Consider the following 16,806-nt stretch of genomic DNA (forward strand, 5'->3'; position numbering starts at 1 on the left):
TGCTGGTTGGTACCTGTTCCTGCATCCTGCAGTGCAGAGGTTCCCAAACTTACTTGGCCTACCACCCTCTTTTAAAAAAAATTACCCAGTGCCCCCTTGGAAATCTACTTTATTTAACCCTTTAATATATTTTTAAAATTTACCCCACTTCAAAAATTATAAAATGTAATTTTTAAAATGACAGGCATCTTAAATTTAATAATTTATTGTAAATTTGTGGATTTTTCCTGCATTGAAATTCTAATGATGCAATATTGTGTCATGTAACTGTATAGTACCATATTGCAAACAAGTCATTAGATGCACATATCCCACCAATGTATGCTGGATTTCTCAACAACATGCAACACTCGCCTGCCAACATTTGCTTGTTAAGACCTGCAGGCAGACTTGACCACTGATTGGTTATAACTTGCATTTTGTGTGTTTATTTGGAAAATAATGTAATCACTGTTACACAACAGATGAAATACACAGGAACAGTTTTTTCAAAATTTTCTTTTCTTCTCTTCTCTTCTTTCGTTATGCTTCCACTAACCCCTTATTTTTATTCAATGCCCCACAATTGCACCCTACTACCTACTACCCACTACCCTCCAGATCATTCCAGCACCCCTCAGAGGTGATATCACCCATTTTGGAAACCTAAGCTTTAGAGGTTCAAGGCCCTCAGTGCTGGATCTGAGACCCCTTCATGTCTAGGTACACAGCCTCTTCTTGCTGTGCAATATTCGGTGGGATATTACACTCTTGGCCAGACCCTGGGTTTGTAGCACTTTCTGTCTGTCTTCCTACTGTGATATTTTTCTTGGATATCCTGATCAGGATTCAGTCTCTTGCATTTTTTAGATCTGTTTGGAGGAGTTTGGAGATGGAACTCACTGTACTGTCTTGGCTCTGCACCAAGCTATGTGAATGTATTAACTTTTCAAACAAATTTCAATTTACTAACATTACTTCTTTTTTTCGCTTTACATGTCTGAGAAGAGGCCTTTTACATCAATATTTGAAGCTAAGGGAAGGGCAACGTTTTGTGAACTATGCCTAATGTTTGAGAAAACAAGTTAGAAATCCAGATAAGAAGACAGCTAATATAAGGATCACAAAGACAGGATATGTGCAGAAAATTCTTAAGCTACTAACTGCAACTATATCAGGAAAATCATAGAATCACAACCTTTCAAAGGTAGAAGGGACATCAGCAGTCCATTACAAAAAAAAAAAATCTCCATTCTAATTTATCGTAAAAGTAGTCATCCTGCTTTTGCTTGAACATTTCCAGGTAAGAGGAACCTACAATTTCTCAAGGCAACCCATTCCACTTCAGGATATCTCTAATCGTTCAGAAGTTTTTCTGTCCATCATACTCAAAATGACCTCACTGAAACTTCTTCAGTTTTCCTACTTAAGAATAACAGGCTGATAAAGACTATTTAAAAGGCCTATTGGAATAAGAAGGTTAATAGTTTCAAACTTCTAAACTAAATTAAGTTTAGGCTAAATACTGATAAATTTATATTGATAAAAGCATTAGCAAAACATTGAAACAGTGGAGGAAATACTAAGAATGTTGCTTAATCTCTTTATTGCAATGAAAAACAAATTGATTTGGACAAACACTTGAAAGACATGGTTTTGTTTGACTGAAACACAGGGAGCAAAAGAACAGTCAATAGCTTAGTTTCCAATCCTGCTTTTCCAATTTGTGACAAAGGGTCAAATCTTCCCAACAAAAATTCCATTTTATAATTATAAACTAATAATAAATACAAATATCTGAATTTTGAGAGAGGTTTAAATTTTTGGTGTCAACTGCTAAGGGTAAAGTGTTTTGTGGAACTTGAAACACTCAAAAAATTATTTTAGATAGTAACTATTATGGTACTATAATTACTCCAAATCACCTTATGGTATACATAGTCTACAGTGCTTCAATCCATAAATACAATCATATATAAGGTTTTAAGTTTTAATAGCTTAAAATTGCACTAAAACTTTGGCGTCATTCTATGTGTTATACACACATGTAAACTTTGCAACTGATTTCTAAGCTCCTTGATTTAAAAGACAGAAATAAGAGCAAAGAGAGATGAAAAAGAGAAAATGGATTTTTGTTCATTGAAAAAATATTTAAATAATTTTTTTAAAAAAGAAGAACAAATAAATTTTCCTCTCAGTTATGTAACTTTTTAGCTTTTTTCACCTACAGAAGAATTAGTTTTTTGGCAGAATTCCTTCTTATGCTGTTCTCATAAAAAAAAAACCTAGGAATGTTTCCTTCTAATCTTATTTTTACAGTTCAAATGCATAACCTTCTAATTAATTAATTAAATTAATTTAATTTAAATTATTGTATAGTACCTTGGCACAGAGTGTCTCTTGTCATGATGGATCTTTTCTATACAATATTCCTTTCTGTAAGGTTTTTTGGCCTTTCTGTTTAACTAAGGAAGGAATCTTAAGGCATCCCAAGCAGGATAACTACTTTTACGATAAATTAGAATGGAGATTTTTTTTTTTTGTAATGGACTGCTGATGTCCCTTCTACCTTTGAAAGGTTGTGATTCTATGATTTTCCTGATATAGTTGCAGTTAGTAGCTTAAGAATTTTCTGCACATATCCTATCTTTGTGATCCTTATATTAGCTGTCTTCTTTAATTTAATTTAATTTAAATTAATTAAAAGGTATTTATTGTTATCCTGCATGGGATGCCTTAAGATTCCTTCCTTAGTTAAACAGAAAGGGCAAAAAACCTTACAGAAAGGAATCTTGTATAGAAAAGATCCATCATGACAAGAGACACTCTGTGCCACGGTACTATACAAGTACAATATAATCAGTTCAAAGAACAGTGTATTTTTCAAGGAAGAAATTGCAATAAAATGCAAATAGGCAAAAACATCAAAGGCTATATCTTTCCCTTGACTACTCATGCTGAACACAACAGAGGTTTAACAAAATGATAACATCTAAAAGAAAAACGTAGCAGTCAACATTGATATGCTTTATTGGATCTATCTGGTTCCTATTTATCATAATGTTCTTATGTATAATACATTCAAAACACCAAAATGTTTTAGAATTATTGTGATGTCATTAAAACTAAGAATATTTTGAAGATAGTTCACTTCTATCTAGACATATCTTAAAAGAAATTAAACTCACCATGACGGGGAGAGAATACATCATCCACAGAATTTAGGCAAAGCACAGGAATTCCTACTGACTTCAACCTACGATATGGACTGGCATCAGTGTAATAATCATCAATAGAACGGTATCCAAACACAACTGATGTGAATCGTTTATCAAACTCTCTGATGGATTTTGCCTAAAGAAATAGAAATCAAATAAATGACAGCTAATTTTTAAAATCAAAACATTAAATAAAATTGATATAAGGTTTCTCATACCTTCATGACAAGATCCATGTCAACTTGTTTCACAAACATATGTCGATGTCTAGAAACAAATAATTGCAAAAGAAAAAATAAAAACCATTCCCACCTTGCACCTCAACTAAAATACTATTATAATTTATAACTGGCTGAGCAAGAAAATGTTAACATTTTAAATCTACAGAATATATCAAAGAATTACCAAAGATGAAAACAGAATTCAACTCTTTGCATACATTTTATTTAATTACATAATTATGAGCTAAGAACATTTATATTATGAATCTGAAAAACTTAAATAATTTAAAACGCTAAGTATATACAATGGGCATAAGCAAACTGCAGAATGTTACCAACAATGTTCTACGTGCAAGAACTGATATAAAAGATATCTGAGAAATAAAGGCCAGAAAAGAAGGTGGGCCTGTCAAATAACAAAAACCAGGAATCGCATTATCCAGACTGATAGAAGACATAGAGGAAAGCCTCCACCATGTGGTAGAGATCCCCTTTGAAGGACGCTCATTTGGACAAAAGTCTCACAGTAACAGAAGGCATGGAAAGATTGTAATTTGGATAACTGGAGTGAGTACTCACATCAATATGATGATAGCCTCACTGGAGAATAAGTACTAAAATAAACACATTCGTTTTTCCTTAACCAATCAACTTTCAAATTACTTCTGACTAGCTGTGTTCTATATCTTGGTTATTTAATCAATCATTAGTACTAACCACAAAAGAACTTTTTGCCAGCTTTTCAGTGAGATAAGCTTATTCTAATAGTTAAGATCATGTTTTTAGGTAGTTATAATTTTCAATAAGTACTTCTCTTAATAAAGATAAGAATTGGCTTTATTTTGTGACTGAAGATAATAACTCTCTGAGCCTTGTTTTCCTCTATCTATAAAATTTAAAAATTTGGACATAATAGTTCTTTTTCTTTCTTTCTTTCTTTTTTTTTTTTTAAGGCAATTAGGGTTAAGTGACTTGCCCAGGGTCACACAGCTAATAAGTGTCAAGTGTCTGGTCTGAGGTCATATTTGAACTCAGGTCCTCCTGACTCCTGGGCCAGTGCTCTATCCACTGGCACCACCTAGCTGCCCCCCAACATAATAGTTTCTAAGGTCCCTCTAGTTCTAATATTCTGTGATTTAAAGAACAAAACTTCTTTGATCCCTTAGAAAAACAAATTGTGCTCATTTGGCTTAAAATATAAATCAAAGTTAAACTTAGTAGAAAAAAATATACACATATAAATATATTTTGAAAAAACAAAGCACAGAATGGCAAAAAACAGTATTTGAGTACTGTAAGAAATATAATTCTTAAAAGTAAATGACTCAAAGTTCACTATAATGTTTGAGTGATGTTTCAGAGAGTCCGGTCTACTATTTAAGTACACAGGGAGGATAATTATCAAGCCTGTATAAATACCTAAACCCTAACTTATTAAAAGGAAGTGACTTAAGACACTTTAAATTGAAAATTAGAACATTCTAACAATATCACATAAGAATTTTTTTTTTGTTTTTTGAAAGACTTTGAAGAGATGACTCACTTGTTAACAGATGACTGTAGACAGGTTGTCAAATAGTAATTAAAAAGCAGCCAGTTAAGTGGTTTCTCCAATGACTCTGTACAAGCAAAAGTATTCCAGCCAACAGAAAATGTCGCAGCTGCCATCAAAGGAGTTTTGGTGCCAATTTTGCCCAGATAATTTAAAAGTAGCATACTAAAATCAAAGGATAAATGGCACACAAATAAGTAACTCACTTAAATGAAATTAAATTTTAGTACAATGAACTACTTCTTGACCCTACATGACTGAAGACATCATAGAAATTCTAGGAAAATCTTTAGGGGTTAAGAAATCTAAAAGCAAATTCTGAAATTTTCTATCTTGGAAAAGCAAAATCCCCACTTAGGAAATATCGCATTTCCTTGCATGCATATAATCACACATCTTGCACAGAGCAAATGGGATAAGGAATGCGATAATTGCATAAGGAGGCAATATCATATAGTGCACTGAATGGCAGACCTTTGTACATTTGTTTTTGTTTTGGCAGTTGGGGTTAAGTGACTTGCCCAGGGTTACACAGCTAGTAAGTGTCAAGTGTCTGGTCTGAGGCCAGATTTGAACTCAGGTCCTCCTCCAGGTCCAGTGCTCTATCCATTATGTCACCTAGCAAGCAGACCTTTGTAAACTTAACCTATTATTTACTACATTACACGTACTATCAGACTGATCTTTTCAATGTTCCTCTATCACACCTGTACATTCCTGTTTCCTTGCATATGCTATTCCTCCTGTCTGACATGCCATTCCTACTACCCTATCTGAATCCTACTCCATCCTTCAAGACTCTGTTAAATTCCTACATGTTTCACTTCATGAAATCTTCTTTGACCACTCCAGTCCACAGTAGCCTCTTCTACCTTTGAACTCAAGATATTCTCTAACAACTAGCTATTCAAAACAAAAATGTGCTGCATTAGGAGGTAATGGGTTTCCCTGACTAGCAGTCTTACAGCAAAGATAGGATGTCCACTTGTAGTAGATGCATGAGTGGGGAGTGCCAAGAATAGTTTGGACTAAGTGGCTTCTGGGACCTTAACTCTGAAATTCTGTGATTATTGTTACATACTTTTACTTGGTACTTCCTTTTAAATTCTGTCTTTATTTGCTATTTTAAAAAATCCCTTTTTTCTTTCCCCTTTGTTTTTTCATTTCTCATTTTCCATAATTCTGTTTTGGTGAGAGAGGTATAGAAATCTGGCTTAGTGTTTAGGTACCCAATATGCTATGGGTAAGGCCTAGGGCAAAGAAAGAACTCCTTACTATGGAGCTGCCAGTGAGAATGTTCATAACTGATCTATAGAGGCTAATGAGAGAAGAGGGCATGGTAAGCGTGGTGTGGACAAAAGTCTGGTAGTCCCGGTAGACGAGAGGAACATAGGGTACAGTACATGATGAGCTACTGATATGTACCCATGATGTGTTCAGGATGCTGGGTATGTCATGATTACTGATCTGGGGAAATTAAGATGATGATGACAAAGCTAGATGGTCTATTTAAATACATATGCTTATATTGCATGTTTGAAGTGAAAAGATGGTTTGGAAAAAGAGGTCCTGAGAAAAAGGCTATATGCATAATCTAATTATGGGATTCATCTATAAATTCACTGACTAAAGGTACTATAGATGCACTGTGACAATATAGACATTGTATTTCTCTGTACATTTACTTTCTTTTCTCTTCAAAAATGTTTTATTAATTAAAAAATTATCATTGTCACTTCTCAATGAGTTCCTCCCCTCCTTTGTGAGGAATGAGATATTTGTAAACTACTTAGCACAGTGCCTGGAATGTAGTAGGTACTATGTAAATGCTTATTCCTTTCCCTTCCCTTCCCCCTAGTAACATAAGTACAGTTAAGGGAAAAAAATCAACACATTGGCCACATCTGGGAACATATGCCTCAATTCGCACCAGTAGTTCACCACCCCTTCCAAAAAGAGGGAGATATGCTTCACAATTGGTTCTCACTGATCAGCGAATTGATCAGAATTCTAATTTCTTTCAATGTTGTTTTCCTTGTGTACATCCTTCTTCTGGAATATATTAATAAAGAATATGTGCCTGTTAATGTAAAGATTTATAAGGGCATGTGATTCTTTGCTATATCCAGAAATTAACAGGGGATAGATACATATATAATAATTGCCAAGAATGCATTTCAAGCATAAGCTCTATGACACTGATGCTGATTTTGTGGGTTCCGAGTATAAGAGGGGAATGTAGATGGTATTAGAGTCTCACCCTCACTATGTGAAATTAGTTAAGTGAGGGAAAACAATGCATCATATATGCCCACTCCATGTTCTTGGGCATCCTTCCATGAAGAGTTCAAAAGGTAGGCAAGTTTCTATTAGCCACAGCAGAAAAGGTAGAACGACCAATAGAACAAAGATGAAAGGCCAGGTACCCTCCTAATCTGGACAGAATTCTGTGTCCTGTTGCTGAATGAAATGTCCTAGGGAATTGGTTGAGTAAGGAATGGGGATTATAATGGCTAATACATAGACTAAGATTTATTAAGAGGCATAGTCCCAAAGGAACTGTGTGCCTGTTAGCAGGATGGAGCATCAAGATAATCCTAACTTTCTTGGGGAGAGAGGTTGGTGTGGTGGAAGGAGTAAGGAATAATGGTTGCCACTAAGACTGATTTATCTAGGAAGAGGGCTTGGTCCTATAGGAACTAAGTGCCTAGAGCAGACATGGCCTTTCTCAGGAAACACCAACAATATGCATTTATTAAAAAAATGCTTATATGTAGTATTATTGATTACTATGGTTATTGCAAGGCTCTTCATTGGGGTTGGTCCTAGGAAGCCTAGGTCTGGTGGTACTAAGTCAGGTGAAGTTCAAGCTTTGGTGAAGACACACTGAAAAAAAATGGAGCCTCGATACTGAAGTCCAGGATGATTTATGACTCAATACTACAGTCCTGGGTTATATATAATCAAGAAGCAGCAGTTTTACATAATTTGTTGCTTCCCTGACACAGAGGGAGGCAACAGGCCAGTGTTTCATCAGTTCTTGAGGGAGTGGATTTTGATAACACTGCTTTCTGGGAAAGAACTCAAAAACCCAGATCCTCAGCTAGCCATAGCTGAAGTGGTTCAATCTAGCCACAAGCTGGTCCTTTATATAGGATTGTGGATTTAGAGCTGGAAGGAAACTCAGAGGTCATCTAATCTAACCCCTTTCTTTAACAGATCAACAGACCAAATCCCCATGCATGTCACAAGGTTTTAGGTCATACCACACACTGGAGGGTAGTACTATGCACAGAACAAGTACTCAATAAATGCTTGTTGGCCAACCTAATGTAAACAGTAGAAGCTGGTCAGGTTTCCCAGTTCCTGCATTGATCCCACAGGTTCTATGATTCACACAAGGTATTGGCAATTGCAGACTTGGGTAATATCCCAAGCTGGTAGCAACAACTAGTATTTGTATTCGGCCTGGAGATGCTCAATAGAGTAGTGCTTTTGACTGAAGTATTCAAATGAAAAAGTGTAACCCTATTTGGTGAATCCACATGGGAATGTGTCACAATGCTAGGCAACAAGAAAGGGCATTTTCTTCAAACCCATTACAAGACATTAACATTCAACCAGCTGCAAAGGCTAATGGTCAAGTCCTGCCTTCAGGCACTGCAGATTCATTGTGACATGAATAGACATTTCTCTTGAGCATATGAATAGAGAATCTAGTCCTGTTTATATAAGGATCTGCCCTACAATAATAAGTTCGACACTTATATGATTAAGGAAACAACTTTCAGCTGGCATCCTTTCCTTTAAAGTTCATATTTTGAGGTAAGGGAGAAAAAAAAAAAACAAAACCACCAAGCTGAACACTGTTGGTTAAGCACAATTCAGAGACTTTGCCCAACTTTTCGTCTTTGATTCAGGCCTCTTCTTTTTGTAGGTCAAGGCAGACTTTCCATGTTAATGCAAGATTCTTCCCCCTTTATTTCTTTTCTGAGGAGGAAAAGGTTTTATTCTTTAAGATAAACAGATGGTGAATTGAATTCTGAATATTACAGCTATCAGGGTACTGGTTAAAGAACCTATCTATTATATGCTTGGATGGATCTATAATCTATAAGATTATACATTCATAAATATATACAGCACTTGGGTGTTTTAAAAATCAAAATAAGGATATAGACAGAGAATTGCAAAATTAAGAAAAATATGCATTCAATCTCAGAAGTTCACCAATAAAACTAGGTTATGACCTTTAATTCTGAACCACAATCAACACTGGGAAGCACTTTTAGTTTTCCTAAACTCTCCTCTAAAAAATTTGAAAAATAGATTAAGTGGCAATAGCAATATTATGAATATATAAACACATGAAACGAGCAATTTTTAGTTTTCCTTAGCTCTCCCCTGGGATAACGAAAAACAGAATGATCAGTAATATAAAAATATAAACACAAATGCTCGTACTAAATCCAAATGCAATTTCAAACACCATGCATGACAGCTTTTAAAAATAAAACCGTGTAAAATAGCCAAAATCTGGAGTTTAGAGATCAAAGAGTGCAAAGCCAACAACACAAAAGCACTAGCCAACGGAATGGAAAAGTACAATTGAGGAGGAGGCTGCCAGAAGAAGGCAGTGAGGGAATCTAAGCCCAAGATTAGAGATGCTCTATTCTTGTTCTCACTTCCACTGTGTACTCGTGGCATCCAGCTCCATAGTAAACCTTAAACCCAAGAGTGTGGCCTTCTGATTTCAGCCACTGACAAATATTTATCAAGTGAACAGCACTGGGTTAAATGCTAAGTCCAAAAAGGGGTAGCAGCTGAGTAACAGAAGTCAATCCCATGGGAAATGAAAAAGGGCTGCAAGTCAGGCCTATTTAATCCATATGTCTATTTTACTGCAGGGACCAATGTAAATGGATTGATTTCACAGGTCCAAGCATACACACTGAAGGCACAATGAATGTTACTGAATGAATGAAGGAGTGAATTAATCAAAAGCAGTTAAGGAAAATCAAACTTTGAAAAATGCCTATGTACCTATGCTACTCTGAACATGAGGCATAATTCATATTATAATTCAATAAAAGAGCTTATAAAAAAAATCTTACCCTCCCATAGACACCCCTGCTGCCAGAAATGGGGCTGACGGGTATAGGCTGTGTACGTGGTGAATAACAGTTTCCAAATCTTCAGTATTAGCACAACAATAAGTCCTTGGTGTCTATAAGCAGTCATAGATAAAACAAACAAACAAAAGATTTGCACTATAAACTAGAATATAAATAATAATTAGTTCCACAGTATATAATAAATAAAATTTTAAAACAGAAATGTATTACAAAATAGAAATACCCATTTCTTTGTGTTTCGACATGCTGGCTGTTGATTATGGTAATTTTTCATTTGTGGATGTATGAAATATAGTCTGCAAAGGTAAAAATAACAGTGGCTGTTTTTTAACAAGACTAATTATTTTCAACAGTGGCCCATTTTTTTTGTCTATGAGGAAAATATAGTTTAAAAACCTCAGTAAATTGAGACTCAGTATTTAGCACACAGTAGGCACCTCATAAATGCTTGTTCACTTGACCGTAGACTCACCCTTAAATTTCTTTTCAGTCATCTATGATAACAGTTTCAGTCTAGGAATTAGAAAACAAACTATACTTTCATAGAAACTACATAAAAATAAGCATAAAATACTCCCTTATGAAAAATACAAAATAGGTGCCACGACAAACTTTTATTATTAGGTAGTTTTAAAATAAGAATTTCTTATAAATCTTTTAATTTCCTTCTGGCATTAAATCCTGAAAGAAAAGTGGTATTCTGGGACAGTTCTTTTGTTAAAGTAATCCTTGCACACGAACTGAATTTCTTTTGCTCTTCAGAAATATTAGAACCCTCTCTGCTTTACATCACAGTAGATTCTTATAATGCTAAAACATGTAAAGCTGATTATTTTCACATATAATACACTAAAACAAGTAATCTTTTCATATGTTGAATTTGAACTTAATCAATAAGGACTCTGTTCATAGCAGAAGGGCATCATTGAAAGCTCTCTCAAGATATGCAAAAAACTAATGCATGAATGGAGTATATCTTTGGTTAACAGATTCAGCAACTAATCCCAAAAGAAAACAAGTTATAAGACCTTCACTTAAGTCTCTGAAACTAACTTTGTCGAGTACATCCATTAGTGCCAGTGGTATGTCTCTTTTTTTTTTTTTTTAACAAAAGGCAAACTATCACTCTGCTATTGACCAAAAAAGTAGGCAAGGCTTCACAAGCCACTTCCCTGCAATCTGGTGAGGTAAAACTCCCTGGGATGGCTCCAATTCAAGTTCAACCACACAATAGCTCCACTGTCACCTTTATAAGAACCTAAGTGGGGGATGGAGGGGGGAGGTTTCCTTGAAGGGCAGATACCAGCTTGACAGTCTGTATATAATACAATCCAAATGGTTTAAGATAAAAACCAGCTAGAGCATTTTTGGCTTGAAGTCAGGGGAAAAATGCAAACAGAACAATATCTCCTTTTATGCTTATTCATAATGGCCACTGAATTTGTCAGCAGGATTTATGTAAAAAAAAGGACAACTTATTCAGCATTTTTTTTCTGCACATGTAGGTCTATTTGTTTTAAAAAAAAACTTAGCTTTAAAATTTTGAGTTATTTATGGGTAACCCCTAATATCTCTTACTGCTACACAGATCTTATATACATAAAACTCTAAACTAATAGACAAAAATTATTACATACCTCTTTAAAGTAACAGCATATTTGATATTTGGCATGGTAGAAAAGCTAATTTAAGTAAATTAGGTGGTACATGAGTCAGTTCATTCTAGATATATGAGTATTTTACTCCCTCAAAATGCTTTATTCTCCATGAACTAGCAGATGATTAAGCTACTACCATATTAAGTTACTGAGAGAGATTAAAGAGAAAGAAAGAACTGCATGTGAGAAATAATGTGGAAATAGATAAAACCTGGCAATTGATTGGATGTGTGGGATAAGGAGGAGAGAAGAGTCAAAGATGCTGTAACTCTTACAAACCTGGAAGCCTGGAGAGATGATGGTGCCATTAACAGAGAGCTATTGTGAGAGAGGCAGGTTTCATTAGGTGAGCTCCATTTTAAAAATACTGAGTTGGATCCCGACAGTTAGAGAAGGTAAAGAGAAATAAGGAAGTGGAAGTCTGGGGAGAAGTTGGGGAGTAAAAATAGATTTGGAAATCAATTGCATAAAAAAGGGAAAAATGAAGCCAGGAAATGTGATGAAATTCCAGAAAATGAATGTCAAGAGAAAGTAAAGGGCAAAACCTTGGGGAACGTAGTCGGAATAAGATAAATTCAATTCAACAAACAAGATCCAAATTTAAGATCATAGATAACCAGAAAGGACCTTATAAGCCATCTAGTTTAACCCCATTAATTTCACACATAAGGAAACTGAGGCTAAGGGAGGAGGCTAAGTGATGTGCCCAGGGTCATAATAAATACCAGATCTGGGTTTTGAACTCAGCTCTTCTGGCTCTAAATTCAGTGCTTTCTCACCTCCCATTTATTAAGTATCTGTTATGTGTTAGGCACTGGGGATACAAAGACAAAAATTAAACAGTGCCTAACATCAAAGAGATTACATTCTATGACATGTATAATACAAGCAAATACATAATAATTTGAGAAAGAAAAAGCACTAAAAACTGTAGAGGTAGCAAGAGAGACAAGGAATATGAGGAGAGCTTCAAAAGTGCAACATCACAGGAACCATGTAGGAGAGGCATCAATAAAGATGGTAGTCTCCATTGACAAACACCACAAAAGTCGAGAAAGATGTGGATGTAATGAAGAGCACTGGATTTAGTGACAGAAAGTTCATTAGTCACTTTGGAGAGAGCTGTTTCACCACCATGGTGGGAAGGGAAGCCACACTGAAGTTTTAAGCAAAGAATATAGATTATTCTTTCTAAGAATTTAGCAGTAGAAGAGAAGAACCACAGATACAGTTAGGTAGATGGTTTAAAGGCCACAGAGTCACAAGAAAGTATTTTAATACACTGTAAGATAGATTAGATTTTAGGCCATTCATATTCTACTAAACTAAACTTTTTAGCTCTGACCTTACCTCAGGAATTAAGGGAAGGTGGGTTTACCAATGGCTTGGTCAGAGAATAAAGGGGAATGGTTAAAGTTCAATTAAGGTCAAGGTTCTATCATCATTAAGCTGATGATAGAAAGTGAAAGAAGGAAACCTTTGGGCTAGATCCAAAGAGTGATCATTAATGGATTAATCTCAAATTGAAAGAAAGTCTCAGCTCTGTGCTATTTGACATTTTTATCAGTGCCTTAGATAAAAGTGCAAATGTTATAAACCTAGAAAGGATAAGCTAACATCACCAATGACAGAGTCAGGATCCAAAAAGATTGACATAGGCTGGAACATAGGCCCAATCTAAAAACATGAAATTCAACAGGGAGAAATGTAAACTCTTGCTTAGGTTCAAGAAACTTAACAAGTAGAAGATGGAAGCCATATGGCTAGATAGCAATTCATCTGAAACAGATCTAGGGATTTAAATGGGACTGCTAGTCATGAGTCAACAAGAGATGGCAGCCATAAAGTGAAGTGTTCTTTCTTAGGCTCTATTAAAATAGTCGTGGCAGTCAAGACTAGGTAGAAGTCTTGTTGAACTCACCACCATTCAGAACCTATCTGAAGTAATGCGTTCAGTCACATTTTTGAAAGGGCATTAATAAATTAGAGCACATCCAATCAGGATGATGAAAAGCCCTGAGACTGTGCCATATGGAATTCAACTCAAGCATCTGTGAAGTGCCAAAATAAAACATTCCTTGCTCTCAAGGAGCTTAATTCTACTTGGGAAAACAACATATACATATGTACTCTGGCCACCAGTGTCTGTCCTAAGGCCCACATCCTTCTCTTTTTCTGGGTTGGCTTGCTCAGCCTGCATTCACAATTGACAGGTCTGGGGTTTCCAAAGGGACGTACCAATTCTCCTACTATCAAATGACAACTCAACTCTCTCAAGGTTTGATGGATAACTCTGGTGGGGGGCAGGGAGAAGGGAGAAGGATGCCACTCCTACTACTCTACTCAGGACACTGTATGTCCTGAGTTACCATGGGTGTGCTTCCCATTTATACAAAATGAGTCACATCAACAGCACTGACTCTTAATCGTGAAACATTTACCAAATTAGAAGGCAAAAACAGCAATAATCAAAATAAAAGTCTACCTATAAACCTGGTTTACACCCTGTCACCAATGCACACCCAGTCCACGGAGAAGATTGGACTTAGAGAAACCTAGCAGGGAGGCATATGATCAGGGAAATTTATGTACCGAGAGCAAACTGTAATTCTGTATGGCAGGCCTTGACAGCCTTGATCTCTTTTGGGAATGGTCTGTACCATCTGTCAACTTCTAGGCAAAACTGCTTCTCTGCTTATCTGCTGGTCCTTCTCCTCCTCACAGCTCTACTACAGGGCAAAGCTGCTGAAGCAGTATCAACCTCTTTCAGCACACATCCACCCTTTGCAAGGTGTGGAGAAAAGTTACATTTTTTCAGCAAAATATATCAAAATTGTTCAAAATAGCTGCAAAGTCTCTCTTTCTCCTTCTCCCTATCTTCAATTATATAGGGCAGGAAAAGGCAATACAAGTACCCCTGAGAATTTTCTCCACTCTCAGGCTAGAGTTCAGTAAGCCCAGATAGATCTACACATAGCAATAGGATTCAGCTCTTCTCCAGTCATTTCCCAGCAACTGTAGCACCTATCTGGCTTCAGTTAGTTCTCTTAGCTTACACAGCCTTTCTCTAGTCAACTAGCAAAGTAATGCTTCATGGTTCTCAATGAAACAGCTGCAGAGCCTGCCTATTAGTTCAGTCCAGCTCCTGTATTCTATTTCTTCCATCTCCAACGTCTGTGCTCTCTTGCTCCCACCTTCATCTGGTCATCTCTTATCTCCTCTGTTGGCTTCTAATGCCTCAGATCAGGATGTGACTTTGCTCTAATTTATGATATGAAGGTCAAAAAGTCTACTTTTCTGTCAGGTATGACTCCATCAGTCTTTATGTAATCATCCCATACTTCCTGAAAAGTAACTTATTTATAGTTTATCAGTTATAACCTTCCAACCACTGAAAATAGTTACATACCATTGAGCTGATGGCCCGCAATGCTATGTAGCCATCTTTAAATTAGCCAGTGCTCTGCCTTCAAATAGGTAGTATCTGAGGGGCCTCAGACAGACTGTCTGTCTCAGGTCCTCAAAACAGACTGTCTCTCCTCAGCCATTTTTTCTGAGGGACCGTTTCCTTCTCAAGCTGATTTCGCAAATGTTTCTTATACAAATACTTTTTTTCTGTCCCTTTCAGCAACTACAATATCCACATAAGAAAGGGGCAGTACCTTCCACACATATAAGTAAAACTCTTTATGTAGAAAACAAAAATGATTCATTTTAGTTTGAGCCTAAAATCACTGACTGAAAATGGTATAAGAGCCTTGCATCAAATGGAAAAGTTTAACCTTATCTACTTTTTTCTTTGGCATAAGCAAAAGACATATGAATAGGTTTTGGTTTTGTTCCACAAAGCTGTTTTGCTCAAATTGTTCTTTAGGAGGCATGAATTTAAATCCATATAATATAATATCTAACCATAGTAAGGAAACAGGTTCTAGATCTTCTAGCTATATATCAAGAAACTTGAACAAACTCATAATAGATTTTGGTAACAAGCAATCTAAAGCCTGATGGCAGGTACATGACACAGTATCTAGGACACTAGATTTGGAATCAGGAAGACCTGAGTGTTAATCCAACCTCACATATTTAGTAGATATGTGATCCTGGGCAAGTCACTTAACCTCTGTCTGCCTTAGTTTCCTCATCTGTAAAATGAGAATAACCATAGCTCCTACCCGCCAGGATTGTTGTGAGGATAAAATGAGACAATGAATGTATAGGGCTACATATTATTATCATTATCATTATTGATGGAGGCAATCTACAGGATGTGATGCAGTCTCAGAAGAATTAAAGATGAAAGTCACCCAACGGGTAAGGAAGAAAAACATCTCAGATGAGTTAGCTACAGCACATTACCAACAAAGAACTGAGCAGAAGCAATGAGCATCTGATCAGAGGGCTGTCTGACTGGAAGAGGGGGGGACTACACAGGAAGGAAGAGTAAGGGGTAACTGATACTGCCTCCTATTTGCTCCACTAGAATCCACGCAATGCCAAGAGATCCAGGGCTGGGGTTCTCAACCCTTTTTTTGTCTGTCATGGACCCTTTTGTTTCATAGAGCCCTTTGGAAGTCTAGATCCCTTCCCAGAATAATGTTTTCAAATGTATAAGATAAAATAACATGAGATTATGATGGAAACCAATTATAATGAAACAGTTATAATTAAGAAAATGAAGTTCCAAGACCCCAGGTTAAGAAGTTCCAAGACCCTAGGTTAAGAACCCTTGATCCAGAGTATGGACCTCCCAGAATTATGGTTGGAAGATTTACAGAACAATAAGCTCATTAAAAGTAAAGGCTATTTCCATCTTTGTATGTTTATTCCCATTACCTAGCATAGGGCTTAGAATACCATATACACTTGATCAATTCTTGTTGAATGACTGAAGAGTCAAACAGAATGATGAGTTTGGATGGGTTGGGATCTCTCTTCTACTAAAGGAAATACCTATATTGCTTAAATCACATGTACATCTGAGTATCAGAGTATAAGGACGGACTTTCTGACAATCAGAGTGGTCCAGAAATAGAATAATAG

The 16,806-nt window shown here is 36.1% G+C and overlaps 1 protein-coding gene across 1 annotated transcript in view; it reads right to left on the minus strand.

The window, feature by feature from the left end:
* Positions 1–16,806, minus strand: part of LOC114053737 (phospholipase ABHD3) — a 36,555-nt gene that overhangs the window by 5,936 nt on the left and 13,813 nt on the right. Inside the window, exons 5-8 of the mRNA XM_027876874.1 lie at positions 10,085–10,197; positions 4,962–5,135; positions 3,416–3,464; positions 3,168–3,333 (exon numbers count right to left, since the gene is read on the minus strand). Of these exons, the coding sequence (XP_027732675.1) occupies positions 3,168–3,333; positions 3,416–3,464; positions 4,962–5,135; positions 10,085–10,197 (502 nt within the window). The remainder of the gene's footprint in view (positions 1–3,167; positions 3,334–3,415; positions 3,465–4,961; positions 5,136–10,084; positions 10,198–16,806) is intronic.

This window comes from Vombatus ursinus, unplaced genomic scaffold, assembly GCF_900497805.2.
Source record: "Vombatus ursinus unplaced genomic scaffold, bare-nosed wombat genome assembly UNPS02014812.1, whole genome shotgun sequence".
In the NCBI taxonomy this organism is placed as follows: Eukaryota; Metazoa; Chordata; class Mammalia; order Diprotodontia; family Vombatidae; genus Vombatus; species Vombatus ursinus.